General features: G+C 36.3%; 1 protein-coding gene across 5 annotated transcripts in view; it reads left to right on the forward strand.

Annotated features, from left to right (window-relative positions):
• Nucleotides 1–22,342, forward strand: part of POLR3G (RNA polymerase III subunit G) — a 47,253-nt gene extending 24,911 nt beyond the window's left edge. The window contains exons 5-8 of one of the 5 annotated variants that reach the window (XM_065938215.1): nt 1,353–1,403; nt 9,990–10,069; nt 15,654–15,814; nt 19,438–22,342. In XM_065938215.1, the coding sequence (XP_065794287.1) occupies nt 1,353–1,403; nt 9,990–10,069; nt 15,654–15,814; nt 19,438–19,555 (410 nt within the window). In that variant the 3' untranslated portion in view covers nt 19,556–22,342. Of the gene's footprint in view, nt 1–1,352; nt 1,404–9,986; nt 10,070–15,653; nt 15,815–19,437 lie in introns of all 5 variants that reach the window. The other 4 variants (XM_065938806.1, XM_065939622.1, XM_065941039.1 and 1 more) reach the window with 4 other exon arrangements.
• Nucleotides 22,343–25,708: the final 3,366 nt, after the last annotated feature.

Here is a 25,708-nt window from a genome sequence, read left to right on the forward strand (position 1 = left end):
GAAGTAAGCTCAGCAAATCAGTGAGATGCACTGAAAACTGCAGTGCCTGCAGCCAGCATTGGTCAATAGAAAGGGTCCAGTTCTTCTGCCCAACAGTGGCCAACCGCACGTCGTGCAACCAGTGCTTCAAAAGTTGAATGATTGGGCTATAAAATTTTGCATCATCTGCCATGTGCACCTGACCTCTCACTGACTACCACGTCTTCAAGCATCTTGACAAGTTTTTGCAGGGAAAATGCTTGCATAAGCAGCTGGAGGCAGAAAATGATTTCCGAGAGTTGCTCAAATTCTGAAGCACGAATTTTTATGCTATAGGAATAAACAAATTTATTTCTCATTGGCAAAAATGTGTTGATTGTAATGGTTTCTATTTTGATTAATAAAGATGTGTTTAAGCCTAGTTATAATGATTTAAAATTCACAGTCTGAACCTGCAATTACTTTTATACCAACCTAATATTTAAAGCAAAATTTATTAATTCAGGAAAAATAGCTTGAGATATAAGTATTTTCTATAAACAGTACTGAGTTTTTTATTAGCAGGCAGCATTTTTTAAATCTATTTTCATGTTGTTTCAGTTTTCTGATTGTTTCTAAGCTTAAAAAAGAAAAACAAGTGACAAATTAGAGGAATTATTTAGCTAATGCAGGCAAAATCATTAAATGGAAGGAATTTACTTTTCCATAGCTATTTCTATTTTTAATTTTAAAGTTTTCCTATAATTATTAAATTGTTTAGTTTTGCATTTATTAGGATTATGGTCACATATGTTAACTTTGAAGAAAATTTTTTCATTATGTAAGAAATACACATCAACTACAGAACATGTACAACATACAGAGTAATTGAATAATAAATTACATTTAAGGAAAATAGCTATAATCCCAACACAAGGAATTCCTGTAATATTTTGTTTCCAACCTAGCACTTTCTCTGCACAAATATACATCTGTTGAAGCATTTACAGGTTAGGTTTATTCTTTAAATAGAATTATATATATATATATTGTTTTAGAAACTTTTTTAACAGTGTATCATGAATAACTTCTCATGACCATAAATATTTTTCTACATTTTTTCATTATGAAAATTCCTGTACTTGAAATTACTTATGTAAATATTATGTAACTTAAAAGAATATTATAGGAATTTTATAAGTATTTCAAAGGTATTTTAATGAATTTTTTTCTTTGGAGAAGAAAATATATCACTCTTATAGTTTAATCCCCAGCTAAATCTATACAGATACTAAATTTTATTTCCATTGCCACCGTCATGTTCTTTAAATATACCTAGTGCCAGGAATTCCCAGAGGAAACAGCCATTTTTATTTCTGCTTTTGTACACACAGATTGGAGAAGACTCCCTAGAGAGTTGATGCCAAGGAAAAAATGCAGAAAAGGTACATTAACTAATGTAATAATAATCCAGATAGGAAAAGGTTATTGCTTAACTTCTATCTATATGAAACTGTCAATATAAAGTTACACTCAATGTTCTAAATGCTTTTTCCGAAGGTCTTTTTGATATTTTGATTATTTTGTTAGTGCTTTTTGCTGTTTATTTTTTGTTTTGTTTGTTTTTCCCTTAATTAGGAATTTTGATGTGCTAGGAAAGACTTTTCAATTGTGTAGGTATTCTCATTTGTATATTTGGAATTTTTTAAATGATTATACTGGCTTTATTTTAAGTTTTTAACTACAACATTTGAAACTGGTAACTTTTGGGAACTGGTAGAATAGAACTTTATGGTGTACATAAAATGCCGAAGTGAAAGTTTTTGCTGTGCTGTTCTTTCATAATTCCACCAAATAAAAAGCTCTTGAGCATCTACTATTGCCAGGCCCTGTGCTAAGAGGGATAAGCCAGTGAGCAAAGGAGGAGTAATCGTCACCCTCCCCGAGCTTACAGCCAGATGGAGTAAAGACTTTGAGCATAGCACACTGTCTTCACTGGGAGGTCAGGGAAGGGTTTGTTGAAGAGATGCAGTTTAACTCCAGATTGAATGTCGAGTACGAGCTTGCTGTGATGAGGTCATGGGAGTGACACTGGAGAAACCGGGTTTGTTAGTGTGTTTTCTTGTTGAGTTTTAAGAGTTCTTTCTGTATTTTGGATACTAATCTGTAGGAAAAACATTCCCGCTGTGTTTCTCCTTTTCTCTCATACCAGTGCTACATTTATAGCACTTCTGACACTAGATAGATGGTTATTTTTTCCTACGTATCAAAAAATTCTCTGCAACACCAACTACGTGTCTTTTCATCTAATTCAGTTCTGACACTAATTGGAGTTAGCACTGATCCCACTAAGGGCTCAGTCCCAGGAGACTCCTCCCCACTACAAATATCAGTCACAAGTAGAGTGTGTCCCCAAGTTTCCCGCAACTTCTCTCTGCATCGGCTGCCAGTTGGAGCTTCCCGTGACCCTCCCCGGTGGGATTTGATTTACCTGAACAGCTCACAGAACGTGGTGCTATGTTTACTTATATCTACCAGTTTACTATAATAAAGGTTCTGGTAAAGACCCAGATGGATGCACGGTCAAGTGAAAAGAGGCATAAGGTCAAGTCTGGAAGGTCACCCATGCATGTCTGTGGAATTGGGATGTGTCACCTTCCCGTTCACGAATATGTTCACCAATCCAGAAACTCCTGGAACCGCATACTTTAGGGATTTTTATGGAAGCTTCAGCGCATAGGCCTGTCCAGTCGTTAACTCAGTCTCCAGCCCCTTCCCCCTTTCCCAGGGGTTCTGATCATGGCCCCATCCTGAAGCGCCCGCCGCCCACCGAGAGTCACCTCCTCAGAACAAGAGACTCCTATGCGCAGTAGTCGCTTCAGTTGTGTCTGACTCTGCGACCCCATGGGTGGCCCCTCTGTCCATGGGATTTTCCCGGCAAGGTTACTAGAATGGGCTGCCCTGCCCTTCTCCAGGGGATCTTCCCAACCCAGGGATCGAACCCATGTCTCCTGCATTGGCAGGCGGATTCTTCTACTTGCTGAGCCATCAGGGAGACTCCAAAAGACACTCCTATTTTTCACTAAATTCCAAGGGATGTAGATTTTTGTTAGAACAACAACAACAAAATACTGTTATCACTTAGGAAGTTTTAAGGGTTTTAGCAGTTCTATGCCAGGAACCAGATGCTGAGCCCAATATATATTTGTTTCTATTTCACACAGTCCTTTTCCAAATATATCTTTTGCAAACATTTTCTCCCATTCTGTAGCTTGTCTTCTTACTCTCTTGACAATCTTTTACACAGAAGTTTTGAGTTTTAATGTAGTCCAGGTTATCTGTTCTTTTTTTCATGGATCATGCCTTTGGTTTTGCATCTCAAAAGTCATCACCAAGCTGAAGGTCACCTAAATTTTCTCTTATGCTATATTTTAAGAGTTTCATAATTTTATGTTTTACATTTAGAACTGATCCATTGTGAGTTAATTTTTGTGAGGGGTGTAAAGTCTGTGTAAATTTAAATTTTTTGCACGTGGAAGTCCAGTTACATTTTTCTGTATTTATATGGGTCTCTTTCTGGGCTCTCTATTCTGTTTCATTGATCAATGTATTTATTTCACCTGAACCATAGTCTTGATTACAATAACTTTATAGTATGTTTTTAAAATCAGGTAGTACCATTGTCTAACTTTGTTCTTTTTCTTCAGTATTGTGTTGGCTGTTCTCAGTCTTTTGCCTTCCATATATATAGTAGAGTCTGTTTGCTGATATCTGTAGAATAACTTACAAGGAGTTTGATTGAGGTTGTATTGAACTTATAGATGTAATTGGGAAGAAGAGACATCTTGAAGATATTAGCTCTTCCTACCAATGAATATGGAATATGTCTCCATTTGCTTACTTCTCTGATATCATTATTCAGAGTTTTAGAGTTTTCTTCATACAAGTCATGTATATATATTTTTTGTTAGACTTATACCTAAGTACTTCATTTTGGGACATACTAGTGTAAATAACACTGTGTTTTTCATTTCAAATTCCACTAGCTCATTGTTCATATATAGGAAATCTATTGAATTTTATGTATTAACCTTGTATGCTGTAATCCTGCTGTAATTGCTTATTAGTCCCAGAGTTTTTTAGCCCATTCTTTCAGATTTTCTACATATTGTCTATGAACAAAGAAAGTTTTATTTCTACCTTCCCAATCTACATACCTTTTATATCCTTTTCCTATCTTAATGTATTAGCTAGGACTTCAAGTACAATGTTGAAAAGCAGCAATGAGGAGGGAACTTTTTTGCCTTCTTCCTGATCTTAGTGGGAGAGTTTCAAATTTTTTTTATTACTAATGATGTCTAGTTTTCATCACTAAGCATAATGTAACTACAGGGTGCTTTTCAACTTCTTTACCAAGTTGAAAATTTTCTCCTCTGTTCCTAATTTCTCACAGTTTTTATCATGAATGGCTGTTTGGTTTTTGACATATGTTTTTCTGCATCTATTAATATGATCATGTGATTTTTCTTCTTTAGCTTGTTAATATGATGAATTACATTAATTGATTTTGGACCAGCCTTACATCTCTGGGATAAATCCCACTTGGCTATGATGTATAATTCTTTTTATATATTGTTGGATTGGATTTAAGAATATTTTGTTGAGTTTTCTATCTTTATTCATGAGAGTTTTCTTTCTTGTATCTGATTTTGGTACTAGGGTAATTCTGACCTTATAGAATAAGTTAGGAAGTATTCCCTCTCCTTTTGTCTTTTGAAAGAGCTCTCTTTCCCCCAACAGCTATATTGAGGTATAGTTGACATATAATAAAATGCACATATTCAAAACATACAACTTGGAAAATTTTGACATTATGTATTTTAAACAGAAGTATTTTCGTTTTGTTTCATTTCATAGCTACAACATTTATTTGGATTGAGGACAGAATATTATACATTGAGATATAGTTTCCCTGCCTTCTTTTATACCCTTGGCTTTTATTGGGCAAATATATTATTTTCACAATAAAAAACATTTGCATCAATGGGCTTACTCAGTGGCTCAGCGGTAAAGAATCTACCTGCAATGCAGGTGATGCAGGAGACACAGGTTTGATCCCTGGGTTGGGAAGGTCCCCTGGAGAAGGAAGTGGCAACCCTTTCCAGTATTCTTGCCTAGAAAATCCCACGGACAGAGGAGCCTGGCGGGCTACATCCATGGGGGCAAAGAGTTGGACACGCCTAAGCACACTCAGCCCCACAAATGATACCGGTCATGACCTAGTGGATCACGAATTTTTAGCAGACTTTAAAGGGCTGAAAGGAATATATCTGATTTGCAGGAATTCATGTTCAAATACATCCCACAGCTGCTCATCCTTAGAAGCCCATGGACACATTAAAGATTAGTAAAAGCTTCCAGCGTGTCAGGTTTTTCATTTGTTGGAAAACGAAACAGCAGCAAAACTTTCCTTTTCCATTCTGCTCTCATATTTTTGTTGCATATTATACAATTTTTTGTGTTTTGTTCCCAGTAAGCTTATATACTCTCTTTTGTTAAAAATGGTCTCCCTTGATTTACAAGAAAGTAGATAACACCTAAAGATCCAAAGACAGAAAAGGTTTGTTCTTGAAGGTCCAGCTACTGGCAGGTGTTGTGTTGAAAGAAATAAAAAAATTCAAATATATGCATGTATTTGGCCAGAGATTTCTTTTAAAAATGTAAATGTTTTGGTGTTGAAACAGTCTTTTAACAGATTTTAGTAATTTTACACTTCTTTTCCAATTATAAATAAAAGAATTGGCATTACATAAAACAAGAATGGAATGTAGCAAAAATTGCTGAATGGACTTGAATATGCAGCTGTGACTTTCTTGGCTAAGAGATTAATAATTTTTATAAGTTTATTTACCTGACCGTGTTCTATAATATCCATTTAGCAGATTTATGTGTTATGAAATTTAAATAATTTGACAAAAGTTCCTTAGACAAAAAGACTTCTTGATGTAAGTTACATTGCTGGCTAGTATTTTCTGGCATCAATAATATATGTTGAGAGCTTGTTCATATATGATATGATATTTTATGTGCTACAATTAAGATTAAACAGTTTTTGCCCTCAAGGGAAGCAGAGAAAGTTACCCATCATTAAATCTAGCTTTTGCTTGAGCAAAACCTCACTAATATATATGTTCAGGAGTTTCTAACTTAGAGATTCCCCAAGGGGCAATTTGGTATAAAACAATAAATTGTAAATTCTATCAGTTATGGGTCATGCACCACAATCTAAAAATCTCTTCTTCTGTAGGTTAAATTAATCTTTAACAAAATTACATCTTTTTGAGTCATATTTTCCTGTTACCAAGTAATTTCTAAGTATTTAGCTTGATTTTGGGAAAGGATGATAACACTTTGTGATCACAGTGGGACAAGTTTGTGACATTATCAATTTTGTAACATAACATCATAATTTTTGTAACATGTCAATTTTGGTAACTGACTAGCAAGATCTATATGTGAAACAATTCTCTATACCCTGCAGTTTCACAATACCCTCAAAATGCAATATTTTTGATATAGCTTAAAAATTATGTATCCCAAAGCTATTAAAGGGCTTCCCTGGTAGCTCAGACAGTAAAGCACCTACCTGCAATGCAGGTGACCTGGGTTCTGTCCCTCAGTCGGGAAGATGGAGAAGGGAATGGCAACCCATTCCAGTATTCTTACCTGGAGAATTCCATGGACAGAGGAGCCTGGCAGGCCACAGTCCATGGGGTCACAAAGAGTTGAACACAACTGAGTGACTAACACACACACAAAGCCATTAAAACATATTATTTATTATTGCTTTGAGTTTTCAGATTCATGTGATTGGTATGTTCCATTTATATATTTTATTCTTCATTTCAAAGATAATGCTGTGTTGCTCTTAATAGAACCTCTTTCTCATCTCTTCAACCACTGGCAAATGTGTTTATTCTGCACTTGTTTGTTTTTTAATTGAAGTGTACTTGATTTTGTTGTTTTTCAGTCGCTCAGTCGTGTCCAACTCTTTGCAACTCCATGGACTGCAGCATGCCAGGCTTGCCTGTCCTTCACCATCTCCCTGAGTTTGCTCACTCATGTCCGTTGCGTTGGTGATGCCATCCAACCATCTCATCCTCTGTATCACCCTTCTCCTCTTGCCTTCAATCTTTCCCAGCATCAGGGTTTTTTTCAGTGAGTTGGCTGTTTGCATCAGGTGGCCAAAGTACTGGAGTTTCAGCTTCAGCATCAGTCCTTCCAATGAACATCCAGGACCGATCTCCTTTAGGATGGACTGGTTGGATCTCCTTGCAGTCCAAGGGACTCTCAAGAGTCTTTGCAAACACCACAGTTCAAAAGCATCAATTCTTCAGTTCAGCCTTTTTTATCCATACATGACTGCTGGAAAAAACCATAGCTTTGACGATATGGACCTTTGTCAGCAAAGTAATGTCTCTTTTTTCAATGCACTGTCTAGGTTTGTCATAACTTCTCTTCAAAGAAGCAAGTGTCTTAATTTCGTGACTGCAGTCACTTTCCGCAGTGATTTTGGAGCCCAAGTAAATAAAGTCTGTCATTGTTTCTATTGTTTCCCCATCTGTTTGCCATGAAGTGATGGGACTGGATGCCATGATCTCCTTTTTTTGAATGTTGAGTTTTAAATCCAGCTTTTTCACTCTCCTCTTTCACTTTCATTAAGAGGCTCTTTAGTTTTTCTTGACTTTGTGCCATAAGGGTGGTGTCATCTGCATATCAGAGGTTATTGATATTTCTCCCCACAGTCCTGATTCCAACTTGCGCTTCATCCAGCCCAGCATTTCTCATGATGTAAGGACTTCCCTTGTGTCTCAGCTGGTAAAGAATCCTCCTGCAATGTGGGAGACCTGGGTTCGATCCCTGGGTTGGGAAGATCCCCTGGAGAAGGGAAAGGCTACCCACTCCAGTATTCTGGCCTGGAGAATGCCATGGACGACAGCCCATGAGGTCACAAAGTCAGACACGACTGAGCAACTTTCACTTTCACTTTCACTCTGCATATAAGTTAAATAAGTCAGGTGACAGTATACAGCCTTGACGTGCTCCTTTCCCAATTTTGAAACAGTCCGTTTTTCCAAGTCTGGTTGTAACTATTGCTTCTTGGCCTTCACACAGATTTCTCAGGAGGCAGGTCAGGTGGTCTGGTATTCCCATCTCTTTAAGAATTTTGCACAGTTTGTTGTGATCCACATAGTAAAAGGCTTTAGTGTAGACAATGAGGCAGAAGCACAGGTTTTTCTGGAATTCTCTTGGTTTTTCTGTGATCCAATGGATATTGGAAATTTGATCTCTGGTTCTTCTGCCTTTTCTAAATCCAGCTTGTACGTCTGGAAGTTCTGTTGTTGAAACCTACTTTGGAGAACTTTGAGCATTACCTTGCTAGCATGTGAAATGAGTGCAACTGTTTAGTAGTTTGAGCATTCTTTGGCATTGCCTTTCTTTGGGATTGGAATGAAAACTGACCTTTTCCAGTCCTGTGGCCACTGCTGAGTTTTCCAAATTTGCTGGCATATTGACTGCAGCACTTTCACAGCATCATCTTTTAGGATTTGAAATAGCTCAACTGGAATTCCATCACCTCCACTAGCTTTATTCATAGTGAAGCTTCCTAAGGCCCACTTGACATCACACTCTAGGATGTCTGGCTCTAGGTGAGTGATCACACCATCATGGTTATCCGGGTCATGAAGATCTTTTTTGTGTAGTTCTTCTGTGTATTCTTGCCACCTCTTCTAAATATATTCTGCTTCTACCATTGTTGCCGTTTTTGCCCTGATGTCATAAATTTGCCAGTTAAAATTTTTAGTAAAATATCTGGTTGTAAAACAGACCAAGATGAACATAGCCTTTAGCAGGTAGCTATTGCCGTGTGTCATTACGCTGCACGCTGTTACCAAGCAACAGGTTTTGCTCAGCTACTGCTCGTTGCCTCAGTGGGCCCTGTCCCCAGGCAGCCAGCTGTCAATGAGGGACCTCTGGGGAAGTGATTCAGTCAAGGATTGGTGGTGTGGGGGTCATCATGTGGAGAGTGAGGTCAGAGGCAGATTTAGGCCTTCTCCTGGAGGCCCTTCAGCTGACCCAGTCTTGGGCCAGTGGGTGAGCAGGAGGGCCCAGGGCACAGACTGGGGACTGTGTCCTGCTGGGCTCCAGAGCCCTCACTGAAGCCCTCCACTAGCCCTGGTTCAGGCCTTCGGTGAACCTTTCCCCCACACCTGTGTCTGCAATCTAATAGCAGAGGCCGTCTGTCTGGGTCACAGTCCGTGAGACCTGGTCCCCGCTTTTGGGGGGCCTGAGGAGGCTGAGGGCCAGTTGAGTTGGGCGCCTAACTCCCTCAGGGGTGATGGCTGGGCAGGATGTGGGAACCTGGCCCTGAAGGAGCCCCCACCTGAGATTTGCCTCCTCTTAGCCAGGACTGGGACCTTGGAGGGTGAACGTTGTGCCTTGGGACTTTGCCCTTTCTTGTCAGGACAGAGAATAACATTCATCTGGTAGAGATTTTCAGGAACATCATTACCTGGTCATGACCCGACTTAAGTCTGCAACTACTAACCACACCCATCCCTCACCTTTTGCTTTTAAAGGGACTTGCTGAAAGCTTTCAGTAGCTTTGGGGTTCCTAGGGCATGAGCCACCCATCTCCTTGTACGAATCTGTAATAAACCTTTCTCTGTTCCAAACTCTGATGTTTAGTATTGATGGGCTTCACTGTGCATCAGGCACATGGGCTTGCGATTTTGGTAACAGTTGCAGTCTTAGAAAGTATCCTATTAAGTGATTATCGTTTGCTCCTTATCATGGAAAATTGCTGATGTGTGCTGAATTATCTTGTTCATTCTTTAAGTTAATTCAGCCTGCAAATTATGTGTCTGGTGTGGCATACCTCCCTGCTAGATGGCATATTAAAAGGTGAAGACATTTAATACACAACTGCTGTTATACAAAATGTGTTACCAGTGGTTTTACTTCAGCAGGCCCCAGATCCAAAAAGGCAACGGATACAGGCAAAGGCCCTTCACTCACAAATCCTGCGGATGTATTGAAAAAAATTGAGGTAAGGTTTTCTTCTCACTATAAGAACAGACTGAGAAAACGTCATACCTCTTTTTGTCTTCTGCAGCCTTTCCACCTTCTGTCTCTTTTAAATGACTTGTGAATTTGGCAGAGTCAAGCCCAGCATATAGGGTAGCTAGCAATGTTTGAACAGTGTTGGCTAGGAGCTATGGGGGCTCCATCCTATTCTCTCTACTACCTACCTGTCAGCTTGCCTCACCTTCTATCATCTGCCTCTTTTCCACTCTATTCCTCTTTTCCTCTTGAATTATGCATGGGCAGGAAACATAAATGTATATCTCCAAAAACCTCTCATTTTTTTCTCTCATTGGTATATGTGTATTTTTAATGCTTTTATTCTGTCTTATGTCTAAAAGATTCTATTGAGGGAAAATCCTTTCTTATGGCACTTATTTTTATTGCCTTTTAAAAAATATTTGAAAAATAAAAAGATGTAAAATTCTAAAAATTAATAAACTGGGAAAATGCCCTCCAATCCCTGCCCCTAGCCATCCATCCAAATCCCCTATTAGAGACAACCAATGTTACCAGTTTCTTATATGTCCTTCCAGAAACATTTTATACATAGAAAATACTATTTTTTCTTTTTAATAACAAAAAGTAACATATTGCCCTCTTTTGCCTTTTTATCTTATTACTTAAAATATGTTGGCTTCTGTATCAGTCTACAAAAGAGTTCCATCATTCTTTTCTTTCTTTGTTTTTTTTTTTGGCTACACTATAAGAACGAACCATAATAAATTTAATCAGTAACCTGTTGATGGACATTACATACATGGCTGTCCTGGCTGTGATTGTTCATTAAAAAGTATTTCTCAGAGGATAGGAAGCTCTGTGAAATACCAGAGGGCTTCCAGGTGGCACTAGTGGTGAAGAACCTGCCTGCCAATGCAGGAGACGTAAAGAGACGCAGGTGCAATCCCTGGGTCAGGAAGATCCCCTGGAGAAGGGAATGGCAACCCACTCCAGTATTCTTGCCCGGAGAATCCCATGGACAGAGGAGACTGGCAGGCTCCAGTCCACAGAGTCGCAAAGAGCCGTGCAGGACTGAAGTGACTGAGCACACACACGTGTTTCGTTTAGTGTTTCACTATTAGGAGTAATGCTAGGACTTCCCTGGCAGTCCAGTAGTTAAGACTCTGAGCTTTCACTGCAGAAGGCACACGCATTTGATCCCTGGCTGGGAAACTAAAATCCCACATGCCATATGGCATGGCCAAAAAAATTTTTTTTTAATTAAAAAAAAAAAAAAATATATATATATATAAACAGTGGAACAGTGAATCCATGTTAAGTATGTGATTTCACTTGTGTAAGGTAGATTTCTAGAAGTAGGTTTGCTAGGTTAATTGTTATATGTACTGTGTAATATAGAAAATATAGATAATATGCATAAATAATGGCAGATCATTCTCCACAGAGGTTATACCAGTTTATTCCCTTATTCCCACTGTCAGTGCATGGATTACCTTGCCTTGATGGTGATAGTGATGATGATGATGATGATGATGATATAATTATGATAGCAGCTATTGCTTTTTGAGAACTTTTTATATAGCGGGTTCTTTGATGAGCGGTTTACATCTGTTATGTCCTTAAGACTTAACAACAACAAATAGAATAGGTATTATTAGAATAGGTATTATTATTCCTTATTTACCCATGAGGAAGTCAAGGCTTTAAAACTTGCCTGACCAAGTTAGCATAGCTACATGGTAACAGAAACTTTTTTTTCCCCCCTCATTTCTCTTTTATGGAAAAATCTTTCATTCACCCTTTAATCAGTGAACATTGCTTTAAGTTTCTACTCCCTGCAAGGTATAGGATGAGCACAGCTGATGGAAGGCACTTAGGAACAATCTCTGGTGTAAAAACCTCAGTGTCTAAAGAAGAAGGTAAGCTGCTGCTGCTAAGTCACTTCAGTCGTGTCCTACTCTGTGCGACCCCATAGACAGCAGCCCACCAGGCTCCCCCGTCCCTGGGATTCTCCAGGCAAGAACACTGGAGTGGGTTGCTATTTCCTTCTCCAATGCATGAAAGTGAACAGGGAAAGTGGAGTCGCTCAGTCGTGTCCAACTCTTCTCGACCCCATGCACTGCAGCCCACCAGGCTCCCCCGTCCCTGGGACTCTCCAGGCAAGAACACTGGAGTGGGTTGCCATTTCCTTCTCCAATGCATAAAAGTGAAAAGGGAAAGTGAAGTCGCTCAGTCGTGTCCAACTCTTCTCGACCCCATGCACTGCAGCCCACCAGGCTCCCCCGTCCCTGGGACTCTCCAGGCAAGAATGCTGGAGTGGGTTGCCATTTCCTTCTCCAATGCATAAAAGTGAAAAGGGAAAGTGAAGTCGCTCAGTCGTGTCCGACTCTTCTCGACCCCATGCACTGCAGTCTATCAGGCTCCTCCGTCCATGGGATTTTCCAGGCAAGAGTACCGGAGTGGGTTGCCATTGCCTTCTCCGGAAGAAGGTAAGATGTGAACTGAAATACTTTACTGTTTAGGATTAGGACTTAGTTGGCTGCAACACAGAAGGTGGTGGTCTCTGGTCAGTCTCTGAAGGGTTTCCTGCTGCCCAGGACCACCTCTCTCAGCCATGGTGCCACAGCTTGTCTGCTGGACTACTCTGCTGCCCTGATCTATTCCTCAGGCTCCTCCACGTCTTTGCTCTAAGCTTGGAGATCTTGGTTAAATTTTACTTTTGACCAGTACAGGCGCTGAAGATCACTTGTCTGAAAATCAAACCAGGAGGATTGTTGAAGGAATAGCGATAAGTGTCAGGTTTAACTGGGATGAAATGATGAATGGGGTTGCAGAACTAGCCACCTTGTATTGACTGAACACAGATTCTGACTGTTCTTAAAACTTCCTGGAAAGAAGCTGCTTAGAGGACATGTGCTATAAGGAAATTTAGTCTGGACCTCTGGATGTGGTTTCTCATCAGAACAAATTGTATCTCCTTATGCCCTACATTTAAACACCTTTTTCATCACGTACATTGTTAAAACTGGAGTTTTAAATCTAGAAATCCCCATAAGTTAGCAACTTTAATAGAACAGTTAGCTTCCAGATGACTCAGTTATTCATTTCTTCAGCAAAAGTCATTGCAAGTTTTCTTTAATAAAACTTCTATGGAGAGGGAATGACATCCAGTCACATCTTAATGGTGGGAATACTCAGACAGCAGTAAACTAATATTTGAGCTTATTTCTGTATGACACGCTTATAGGTGGGTGTCTCTGTTGGGTGGTCTACAGTATTTAAACAAAAAGAACTGTTTCCTGTCCATAAGTTAACTGTTTTCAAAATGTTTTCACATTGTATTTTTTACATCGTTATTCATGTTGTTCTTAATCCATAAAGTAGTAAGGGTAAATAGTTACATCTCACAGAAGAGAAAATGGAGACTACTAAATAGACAAATGAAAACTGATAACCTAACACAAAAGGAATGAAGTGATGAGACAGTGTGTGTGAGATCATTTTTCTAAATTTTATAAATCTGATATTTGTTAACTGATTTAGGTATTTTATTGGTTTGATTTAGGTCTACGTGATAGAAGTAAAGTTGAGGTTATTTATTTGAAGATAATTGAGATGGCAGTATTGGAAATCAAGACCTCCCACTCCCTACATAGACTGAATGAATTCTATATTTTAAAAATATTTGCACATAACTAGTTTAAATAATTCTGTTGCTAATTATGAAATAAGAGCTAATAGCATGATTTTTCGGATATAGCATATACTTTGCACAGAGTTAAAAATAGCACTACAATTCACTTTAAACTACTGTCTGTGGGATGTAGGCCTTTTTACTAGGGTTTGATTAAAATAGAAAATAAAAATTTTATATCTTCACTAACATTAACATAGCATCATTTTATATGTAGGTATGTATTTATAGACATTTCAAAAAATCTATAAATACTATTTTGTTTGCTTGCAATTTTGCAACAGGACTGTCAGTTGGTAAAATTTCACACATTACATTGTAGTAATTCATAAAAGGTAACATGGGTCAGTAGCCCCAGTATGAAGATAAATCATCTTATTATCTATTACCTTCATTTTATTTGTTCTAGCTAAGTGAGAGTAGGGTGACAACAAAGGTGGAATTTGAATTTTTATTAAAAATTGAGACTATCTGATGTAGTCTTTCATTGCCTTTGCTTTCCTTAAATTCATATTTGAATGGATTTTTAAAAATATTTAAGAGCCAAATGGAATAAAGTTGTTGTTACGCCAAATACAAAGTATGTTTTCTCTCTGTTGTAATCTACAGAGCAAATATCTTAAAATAAGGTGCAGTACTTACAGATTTATGAATTAGTATTCTGATTACTGATTAATAATGTTTTAGCTAAACTCATCTTCTGCCTCAATTATGAGTATTAATATATAAAACTATTGCTATTCCCCACCTCTTAGAAAACTTTTGAAATTCTGTCACTTGTGCAAATTAAACTTAGGACAGATTAGTGAATGGATAATAACAGTAATGAAAACAAATCACTTTTATCAAATGGAAAATAAATGTTGGTAGTCATAATAAAAATATAAAGATGTAATCTTAAAGTTAGATCTGTGTCTTATGAGAAGGTGGCATAGTGATTTTAACAAGGTAAGTGGAGCCATCACATAATCAAAGATTTTCTAACTCTGTATCTCTTCTTTGCCTCCATTCTTAGGGGTGCTAATAAGTGCTAATATTGACTCAGATTTGAGTTTTAATCTCTCTTTTTTTCAACCTGCCAGATACATTACAAAACAAAAATCCTTGGATATGGGAAGTAAATAACGAGAGAGAACAGAGATGAAAACATAGATATCATGTCTTACAGCAGAAACCAACACAACTTTGTAAAGCAATTATCCTCCAATTAAAAATAAAAAAAAAAAAAATAATGAAATGGTAGGAAAAAAAAAACATGGATAATGTGCAAATAGGATAATTCACCCCAAGATGACTTGATATTATTTTAAGCAGTTTCACTTAGCAGCTAAAACATAGACACTTTTAAATGTTACCATTACATTCTCTTTTCTCCTTTCATGAAGAAGGGAAACAAAATAATATTCTGAAAGTTCTTCATAAGCTGAATCAAAATATTTTAGAAGGAAGTAGAATAGTAATCATAAAAATAAAGTACTATGCTGTAGAGCCGAAATCACAGCGTTACCCAAGAGTGAGGTTTGGATTTTTTTTTTTTTTTTAATATTTATTTTTATTATTTGGCTGCATAGAGTCTTTCTTAGTTGTGGCACATGGGATCTAGTTCCCTGACCAGGGATGGAACCCAGCCCCCCTGTATCAGGAGCACAGGGTCTTAGCCACTGGACCATCAGGGAATTCCCCCAAGACCGACTTGTGAAATAACAAAATCAAAGAAGGTACTAATGTAATGACGAGCCAATGAGTACCTCCTTTCTTGAGGTAGCTCACAGTGTCCTAGGTGAGGGCCTGGAGGTGTTGGTAAGGGAGGGTTAGAATTAGGTGGTAGGTAACTGTTCTCTTGAAGTTGAGCAGGAAAGTCAGAGTCTGGTTGTTTCCATTTAAATTAATGAAGCTCATTGATACCAGGAATTGGAAAAGAAAGGTGATGGTGAAAAATCAGATGAGGAAAATGAAGAGAAAGAAGGAGGCAAAGAGAAAAGTAAAGAAGGCGATGATGATGAGGAAGATGATGCTGCTGAACAAGAGGAATATGATGAAGAAGAACAGGAAGAGGTAAGGGTCTGTTCTGGGAGAGTAGCGAAGTTCCTAAACTCAAGCATGCTCTAATAAGGAATCAAATATGTGGTATATAATTAAAATATTAAACACCGAGCTGATGGGAACCAGGGGTATATTATTGCCAATGGCATCAAGTTTTTAATACTAGGAGATTTATAGCATTGAAATTGTAGTGATACCAAATGGAATGTAGGAGGTAAGAGTAACTTGATAGACAGCTTTGACCGTGGAAGTCCATAACTTAAGGAAATAGTTCAATTTAGTTTGAGATTTATCTACTTACCACTTTAAGTCAGCAATAAGGTATAAATTACGGGTTTAGTCATATTTTGAGGGGGAATCCCAGAAATACCATCAGGTTTTAAATCCCAAAGTGCTTGTGGACGCTATCAGAGAACATTCATAATTCAGCCTCAAGTATGACTGAGTCAGGACTCAGTGTTTTAGATTTGGGATTTCCAACTTTCAGAAACAAGGTGCATTTCAGAATAAGCTGGAGTCAATCAATCAGGGTGAGTTTGTTGGCCACGGCGTCTTTGGGACTTTGTAGATGCCTCACGTAGTAACCCAAGGCTGAGTTTCTTCTGTTGATACATTCCAGTGACCATTGTCTTCACTCCATTTCAACTTCACACACCACACTGATGAATCTTTCTTTTACCTGAACTGCTCCACCTAAGAAATCTTAATTATATGCTACAATTACTTTGCCTTAAATTTTGGTTTTAAAAAATTTATATTGGTGTGCAGGAAGGGTACTGATTCATTGTTATCTGCTTCCAAATGGCTAGCCAACTGCCTGCCTCATGTACTAAATAATTTTCTTTCTGCATTGATTTGAAATTCTCCTTTATCAGCTCTTAGATTCCTTCATCTGCTTAGATGTATTTCTGGACTCTGTTCCATTGATCTATGTCTGAATCATCACTAAGACATTCCAATTAATAGAAACTTCTCATTATTTGTTAATATTTTAAGAGTGTGTTACTATTTTTTGAAATTTTCCTGAATATTCTTTGGCTTCTGAAATGCTCTCTTTATAAAGTCTAGATTTGAGTTGAGCTGTATTGACGTTAACATCTGTCCTAACAAGAACAACAAACATTAGAATTCTAGTAATTTCAGAATTCTATATTGGGTCTTAATAGAGTACTAAACACCACCAGTGGGTTCATATAACTGTATTTCATTTTTTAAAAACCCAACTTTCTACTTTAATAAACAAATGATACATACTTTAAGGGTGAGGCTAGGTGAGTCTGGGTATAAGCAAGCTCAAAGCGTATCCATATTTAAAGTTACTCTTTGCTCTTTCTAGCAGTTAACTAATGAAAAATTACTGCTAATTAAATCATTGAGATATATGTGTGTGTGTGTGTGTGTGTGTGTGTGTGTGTGTGTGTGTGTATGATATGATAAGCATTTTGTTTGGAAGAGTAAAATGGAGCGAATTATCTATATAACACCTACATGTAAAATTGAGAAAATATGGACTTTTTTTCAGCCTTTTGAATGTTGTAATTAAAGAAAAAACCAGGGGCCCAAATGAAGCCAAGAATCCTTTATACCATCAGTTTCAACAGGTTCTGCCTCTGTACCAATCTGTGTATCAAAATTACTAATCTCACAGAATTACCAAATGTGAATCACTGACCACACTTGGTGGCGCTCGTGTCTAAACCCAAGTAGCGTATGCTCAGTTTGAAATACAGGGTCTCTTCCTTACTCATTTCCACCTGTGTGCATAAACTGACTAGCTTACAGTCTCACACCAGTGTCCTTACCGAGGTCTCCTGTAAAGGGGGCCTCGCTTGAACCCTGCCACCGCCCCCCCCCCCATACACTACTCCCAGGATTCAACCAGGCTTCCAGACTGTTGGGTCTCTTAGCAGCAGAGAAACCAGGAGAACCCTAGATATGATAAGGGTCTTAGTTGGAAACAGGAAATTAAAGTGTTTAGGGAGGACAAAGTAAGGAAAGACATATCTGAATAATACAAGTTACCTTTCTTACATTATATGAATTTATATATAGTATCCACCATGCAGATCCTAAAGAAGATGATATCCAGGAGGCTTTCTTTTGAGAATAGTCTCTATTTCTTAATTACTCTGTCATCATTCCTGCTATAGACAATAGAGATATGGAGATTAATTTGGCAGGGCGTGAAGTAGTAAAGAATAACTTGTGCTTTGCCAGGCAAAGGGGTCCACAGCAGGCTAACACCCTCAAAACAGTATCTTGGAGGTTAATTTTTTTATGGCAAATTAAAGTCATGTTCAAAAACTAGTGACTAGTGATAAAAACACCTACAGACTCATCACTCAGCTTTAACAATCATCAATTCATAGCCAGGCTTTCTGCCACTCTTTCATCCACCCAGTCCACTCATGCCCCCCAGCCCCCTTCAAAGCCCCAGCTGCCTTGGATCATTGTAAAGCAAATCCCAGGTATTGTATCATTTCATCCATAAATATTTCAGTTAGTTCAGTCACTCAGTCACATCCGACTCTTTGCGACCCCATGGACTGCGGCATGCCAGGCCTCCCTGTCCATCACCAACTCCCGGAGTTTACTCAAACTTGTGTCCATTGAGTCGGTGATGCCATCCAGCCATCTCATCCTCTGTCGTCCCCATTTCTTCCCACCTTCAGTCTTTCCCATCAGGGTTATTTCCAGTGAGTCAGTTCTTCACATCAGGTGGCCAAAGTATTGGGAATTTCAGCTTCAATATTTCAGTCTTTGAGTATGTACTCAAAAATAAGGGTTCTTTATCACAGTAACATTATCATAGCTAACAGAATAAAATGTATTTCTTTAATATCATCAAGTATTAAACCAGTGTTCAAATTGTTTTGATTGGAAAAAAATTTTTCCTTGTTCCAGTTGGAATCCAGCGACAGTCCATATGCTGCAGTTGGTTAATAACTCCCTTAAATTTCTTTTAATCTATATCCAAAATGGATTTTTGAATTTTTGGTAGAAAGCAGAAATATCTTGAGTCATTTACTTGGATAGTAGTCTTACTCACCCATAAGAATTGGAATGTTCCCAGGGGATTAATCTCTCTTCAAAGAAACTGAACCACCCTAGATGGAATGTAATATGTCATCTTCTATGTTTGATTCAGTATCTTGAGGTCTTTTTTTTTTTTGGATAGAAAGCAAAAATCTCTGCTATGCTCAGCTATTGTAACTGAAAACCTTAGTTCTTAGTTCAAATGAATGTTAGTGTAAATTGACTTCCTTTATTGAGTGTTTGTACATTTGTTTGGAGTAAGTGTATAGTGGTTAAACTAGCTAAACCACCTATCATCCCTCCTCTGAGGTGTAATGAATGAGATGTATCCTGGTAACGGGCATCCGTGTGTGTTCTCTAAGCTAGCTGGTTTCTGAGACTAGTAGGGGATGGTGGTCTCAAGGAAGAAAGAGCACAGGTAGATGTGTGAAAGGTAATGCTTTAAGCATTGAAATAACAGAGACTTCTTTTAAGCCTGGCATAGTTTCTAGTTACCTAACTTTGGTATTTATAAACTTAAAGGGACAGCCCACATTATGTTCTTTAATGTTACTACTCATACTTTTAAAGCTTACTGAGGAGTATATCATTTCACTTAGGAAAATGACTACATTAATTCCTACTTTGAAGATGGAGATGATTTTGGTGCAGACAGTGACGACAACATGGATGAAGCAACCTACTAGCTATGGAATTTCTCAAAAAATATTTTTATGATACAGCTTCTGAACATTTGTACAGACTTATTTTCTATTTTATTTCTGATAAGCAATGAGTAAGTACTTTATTTTTGTTACTGTTTTGTTGGAAAGATACTTGTTATTAAAATATTCAGAACCACTTTGAGTTTACACACTAGTTACCTTACCAGTTAATCTCTGACACTGGCATTCCTTCTCAACACCTCTGTCATCTCTCTTATGTATTCAAGTGGATTTTTTTTTTTTTTTTTATGTTTTGGATTAGAATGGGCCTAAAGAGTTTCTGCATCTTTTTTAAAAGTTTTTGCATCTTTTAATCCATGTATTCATACTTAAACAAATTATTCTTATTTAACTGCTGATCTTTTCTAAAACTGCTACTAGTCATCATAATGGATTTCTATAATCTGAAAGTTGGTTTAATACTGCACATGGAGCACTTTAGAAACAAAGAAACTTGAAAATAATTTTATTTTTTACTTTTACATGGAATGTTCTGTGCTACTATATTATGACTACAAAAACCTACCTGAGCTCTTACAAATGCATATTTTATGAGATTAAAAGTTTTGTGATTGGAAACACACACACAGGGAGAAATGCCAATCTGAGCTAATTTCATAACTTACATCTCAAACCAATACGAAGACCTGGGATAAATAAATACATGAATTTGGGGCTAACTTCATACCATCCTATAGATCAATTAATCATCCCACTGTAACAAGTTTGTTATCTTTGAGTCATTGGTTAATGAAAAACTAGACTGAGATATTTAATTTTGTACTTGATGAAAATGTGGAGTAAGTTCAAGTTGTATAAATCTCATTGCAGAATGCATATATGTGTAGTTTTTGAGGTGTAGTAGCCTCTGTTACGTTTCATAGGACTCAAACTGTCCAATTGATTTAACAATGCAGAATAAAACTCAGGTCACTTTGAAATTGAGATTAATCTTTCTTGATTCATTTAAAAACTAGCTCCCCTTTTTGTTTGGGGTAGGAGGGAGGATATCTAAAAACTTCAGCTTCTGATGACTTACATATGCCAAAGATTTTCAAGGAAATTCATATTATGTATTTTTTAAATGATTTGTTAACATTACTCACCAAAAGAAATAATTTCTTCCCTCTTGGGAAGATACCACCCATTGCCCTCTGACTTGAGAACCAGAGCTCTAGATTCTGTTTCTACCTGTACTATTAAACTCAGCCTTGAAATTGAGCTTGGTTAGGTTTTCTGTGCCTTAGTTTCTTCACTTGTAAACAATTTTCTATAAAAACTGCTTAAATTCCAACCAAAGTTTACCATATGTGTTCATTCTCTCACCTTGTGGAAATGATCATTCTTAAATTTGATTCTCACCCTCTAAAAAAATTGTTAACTGGCAAAGTGATTGAAAACAGTTTTGAGAGACAGACTTATTTTCCTCACAAAAATATATCGAAATTTGATTTTCCCATCTCATTTTATTGTGGAAAAAAATGTGTATTGTCTTGTGCCATTTTGTAATATGGCTTTCTCAGGAAAAAAAAAAAAGACCACTTTGAATTGTAATATTTCCTCAGATAATTCACTATGGGTGTGAGGGCCATTATTCAGTATTGTGTTGATTCTATGTGATTTCTTAAAGGAGTTTATGAAAAATTTTAGATTATAAATGGAAAACATGAATGAAACACTCTAAAGTAGCAGTCTACTTAAGAGTAGAGTTCTCACCTTTCAGTTGTAATGGGCAATAGTCATTTAGGATTGGTAATTTACATGTTTCTGTTCTCTCAACTCCTTAGTACTACAGCTAAATACTATTTAATTTATACAAATCTTACCTTATTGTTCTGTTTACTTCCTTTTTTACGAATCTGAAGATAACATGTGAATCAGGCAAATACACCAAAGATACAGGAATCTTTTTTTCGGGCTTTCAGTTTGTTGCCACCATTTTAGTCCTACAGATGATAAAGCATTTACTATGGGCAAGGATTTGCTGGAGAGGCCCAGCCATGTCTATTAAGTGCATTGCCTTCCTCCTTGGGAAGATCTTTTCATAAGTTTAAAGTAGACTAATTGTAAGAACAGGCAGAAAGTATTTGCAGCTTGCTTTTAACAGTGGCAATCTTATTATTTGGCTTAAAATCTAAGACTGTGAAATTATTCTGTAAGAAGGTAAACTTTAGTGCAGAGATTTGCCTCATACTTGATGGCAAAGTGTCTTTAAATAAAACTTCTATATATAAGATACAAAACTGTTTTGTTGCTCTAATGTTTATTTTTCTGTATTTGTTTACACATTAAATTCCTGCAAAAAAAAAAAATTGTCCTTTTGTTTTATATTAAGATGTTTTATTTTGACCCTACTGAAATACGTGTGTTTGTGAAAACTAATTTGTTAATACTTATTTTACCTAGTACAATAACTGTATATTTATTGAGCAGGATGTTAGTATCAGATGTTCTTGAACAAACCACTATCAACAATAAAACTCTTGGTGATTAAAATTAGCTGTAAGAACAAACTAAGAGATTTGAATATTGAGAGAATGCTGACACTCATTGGACCTTGTTAACCTTTCCTTCCCCACTTTCAGATGTACAGTATCATGACTTTTCTTTAGTATGCTTAAAGACTCTGAAGTTAGTACCTTTTCATAAGAAAAATTATAAATACAATTTTAAGATGCTTTTAAAAATGAAGAAACCAAGGTTTACACCACAGATTCTCCATTAAATAACTCCAAATAACTGATTTTTACTAGTATATTTAAAAATTAGTGTTTTGAGATGAAAAGTTTGTTTCATAATAAAATTTAGATGTAAATAGAGTATATTATTACATGACCAATCTGTAATCTCCATGCCTCATAAGGCCTTTTTCATTGCAAATAACGTTCATCTGAAATTTGTTTTCATTTCCTTTCACTTATGTTCTATAAGTCATCCAGTGTATTTTTGTTTCAATATAAGGGAGAATCTGAATTGGTAAATCTTTGGCAATTCAGTCTATCTTACATAGTATCTCTTTTATCAAATAGAGGAGGAAAAAAGATTTGCTTTATTCAATTCAATTAACCGGCTTCCATTTTTTGATTGAATAATAAAATAGAAACTTTATTACATTTTGTATATCTTTTAAAATATGAAAAATAAGGGGCAGAAAGTTTTAAAACCCAGTTTTACAGATGTACATGCTAACATAATATTCTACAATTTCATGCTACATTTGTATAAAATACGTTATACAAAAGTTTTATATAATTTGCATACATAAAATAATTAAAGCATTCAGATTTCTGTGATCTAACAGTGCAATATGCACATACTTGGAAGAAAAAAATACTGATTTCCTGAGCAATGTAATTCAAAATAAGAATGATTCCCATCATGTACCGTTTAAATACAGACTTCCCAAAAGTCCACCTTTACTCTCTAACACTTTGACTGGATCCTGTCTCATGGTATTTCTAAAACCTAATTATGTGTATTCTTCATATTCCAAGTAGATAATTTTAGTAAAACTAATGACTAAATAATGGTTCATTTAAAGAACTCTTCAGGCCATTGAACAAGTTAGGGTTCAGAAAAAGACAAGCATTAAAAAACAAGTTTTCGAAGTTAACATTACTGTCTTTTAATTCCTAATGACTCTATAACTGATCTTAATATATCTTTTAAGGACACAAAGCCTATAATTTTCTAGGAATAGGATGGCAAAATTATTTAAATACCATCCATTGTTTGAAACAAGTTTAACCATTTGTACCCAAACTTTAAGAAAGAACTGCCTTTTTAAAAATAAGCAGGTTTTTCTTAAATACTTGCAACTCCAACATTTTAAGTGAACCAAATGCAGTGATTCACAGTTGTTACTTTTACATCTGTAGGTATATACGTGTGTGTGTGTATATATCTTCTAATGTAAAGTCTCAAAGTAAATTCAAATAAGGGTTTCAACACAAAAGCCACAATATCAAATGATAACTTTTCTTGTTTTATTAAGTTTTACAAAGTAATCTCCATTTACTACAAATTTTGTAGTACTACTTAGTACTTTTTAAAAGTTAAAATTATTGTATCTATTAAATGCTTAGTAAATTGTTTTAACAAATGACAAGGATTAAAATCTAGAATTCTATATATATAACATATAGAATTCTCTCTATATATAACATATATATAGAATTATATGTAATTCAAACTATATTCAATCAAGTAAAAAACATATAATTCAAACATAAGGACAAAGGAAACTGCCTGGCTGTGCCATAAGGATACGTTACACTTCCTTCAAGGAAGAGGACACTCTGCAAGACAGAAAATGTTTTTAACCAACACAGTACACCTACTTTTTAAAATGTTAATGATTTTGGAAATCAGACTTCTCTTTGTCAATTTCCAAGTATCACAAGCAAAAAGGAATCCTTGACTCTCTGAAATTTCATCAATTTGATGTAAACAAAAGTTCTTCAAAGGCCATCTAGGAGGGGAAAAAAAAAAAAAAGGCCATCTAGCCCATTCTATCCTAAAATAATATTTATTTTCTTCCCTAAAACTTGATTTTCAGCAGACTTAATAAATACAATGTAAACTGACCAAGTTAACACTGAGCATAAATTAGAAAGATGCCCAAGGCACATTAAAACAATTTTTTAAATCTCAAACTAATAGAGTCGCTCAAAAAATCAACTTGTACAGACTTCCATATTAACACTTTTTGGTAATTGTCTAAGGCCCTCTGATGTATGGAAGGGCGTTAATGTTTGACTTCTTTGTCCTATCTTTCTCTGACACATTGCTCCTGAAAGTACATTAAGCCTCATGTGTGTGTGTGTGTGTATATATATATATATATTTGTTCACCTCACTTTGTATCCAGATTGAAATCTGAAATATAGAACTGATCGAAAAGCTTAAACATTAAGTTAGGAAATAATGCCCAGAAAATGAGGTGTTATTATGTATCTTAAGGTGCATACTTTATTATACACAAAACAGGCAAGCCAGACTCCACCAAATCTTGCTTCTAATGAATTATTTTGATAACATTTTAAAAACACATACTTTTAAAAATTAAATGATGGAATCCATATGCAAATGCTTATTTAGCCAGAGTCTGTCTGATCCACAGTAGATTTTTAAATGTGGCCCTATAAACCCCTTCCTTCTGACCAAACCATACACCTCTGGCCCCTGCTCCCCAATGTGATGCTCTAGTCCAGGGAAAAAGGATCTAAGTTGAACATTTCCTCTTTGAAAAACTCTAGAGGCTAAGGGATCAATAAAGCAATGTCTGTTACTGCTAATGCTAACAGTCTCTCTACCCTGCTTTTCTGCAACAGACCTCAGACAATGAAAATGTTTTCATCCCATCAACTTGTGCTGGATAGTGAAGGTGGAGGCTAATTTTATACAGCCTATGTTATGAATCCTATTGGACTATCTGAAGCAATGCTTAATTCTAAAAATTATATATTATAAGGCATTAAATGTAATTAAGGCATGTTACTACATATAATACAGCAACAACTTATCACAGTATGTAAGGAAATATTTCCTAAATAATGGTAATCTTTACATGTGTAACACTTTCATTATAGAACAACAAAAGTGCTTTCAAATATCAGAGGCAAATATAATTACTTAAAAAACAGAAGCAGTGGCAGCATTCTTTAAGAGATAAAGATAAACTTTACATCCTGACATAATCCAGTGTTCTAGTGACCAAACGGCAACTTCCCAACGGTAACACATTATTTGGGGGGTTTAATAATATATCTCACCCTCTATTACAGACATTATAGATAACTTTCCCATTTCTGTTCTATTTATGCTTTCACAGCGTATGAACTAAATGTTTTTTTTTAATTTCAAAATAGAATTTTAAGTGCTATCAAATAATTTTAGAATCAGACTTTCTTGCAACTGAACATCTTGATGGTTCACAGTATTAAAATTTTCCTCAGTTGCAGACATCTGACGCTATCATTATTTGCTTAAATTTATTACTAACAACCTCAAAACAAAAATACTTAAAAAATAAAATTTAAACATCCTTGACTAAGAAAAAAGATGCATTTTTCAAGAACTTCCTAGACACATTCAAATTCATTTCTGCTTCAAGCATTGATACAACAGATACACAGATTCACTGCTTTCAATATCAACAACTAGC

This window comes from Muntiacus reevesi, chromosome 1 (assembly GCF_963930625.1).
Source record: "Muntiacus reevesi chromosome 1, mMunRee1.1, whole genome shotgun sequence".
NCBI lineage: Eukaryota > Metazoa > Chordata > Mammalia > Artiodactyla > Cervidae > Muntiacus > Muntiacus reevesi.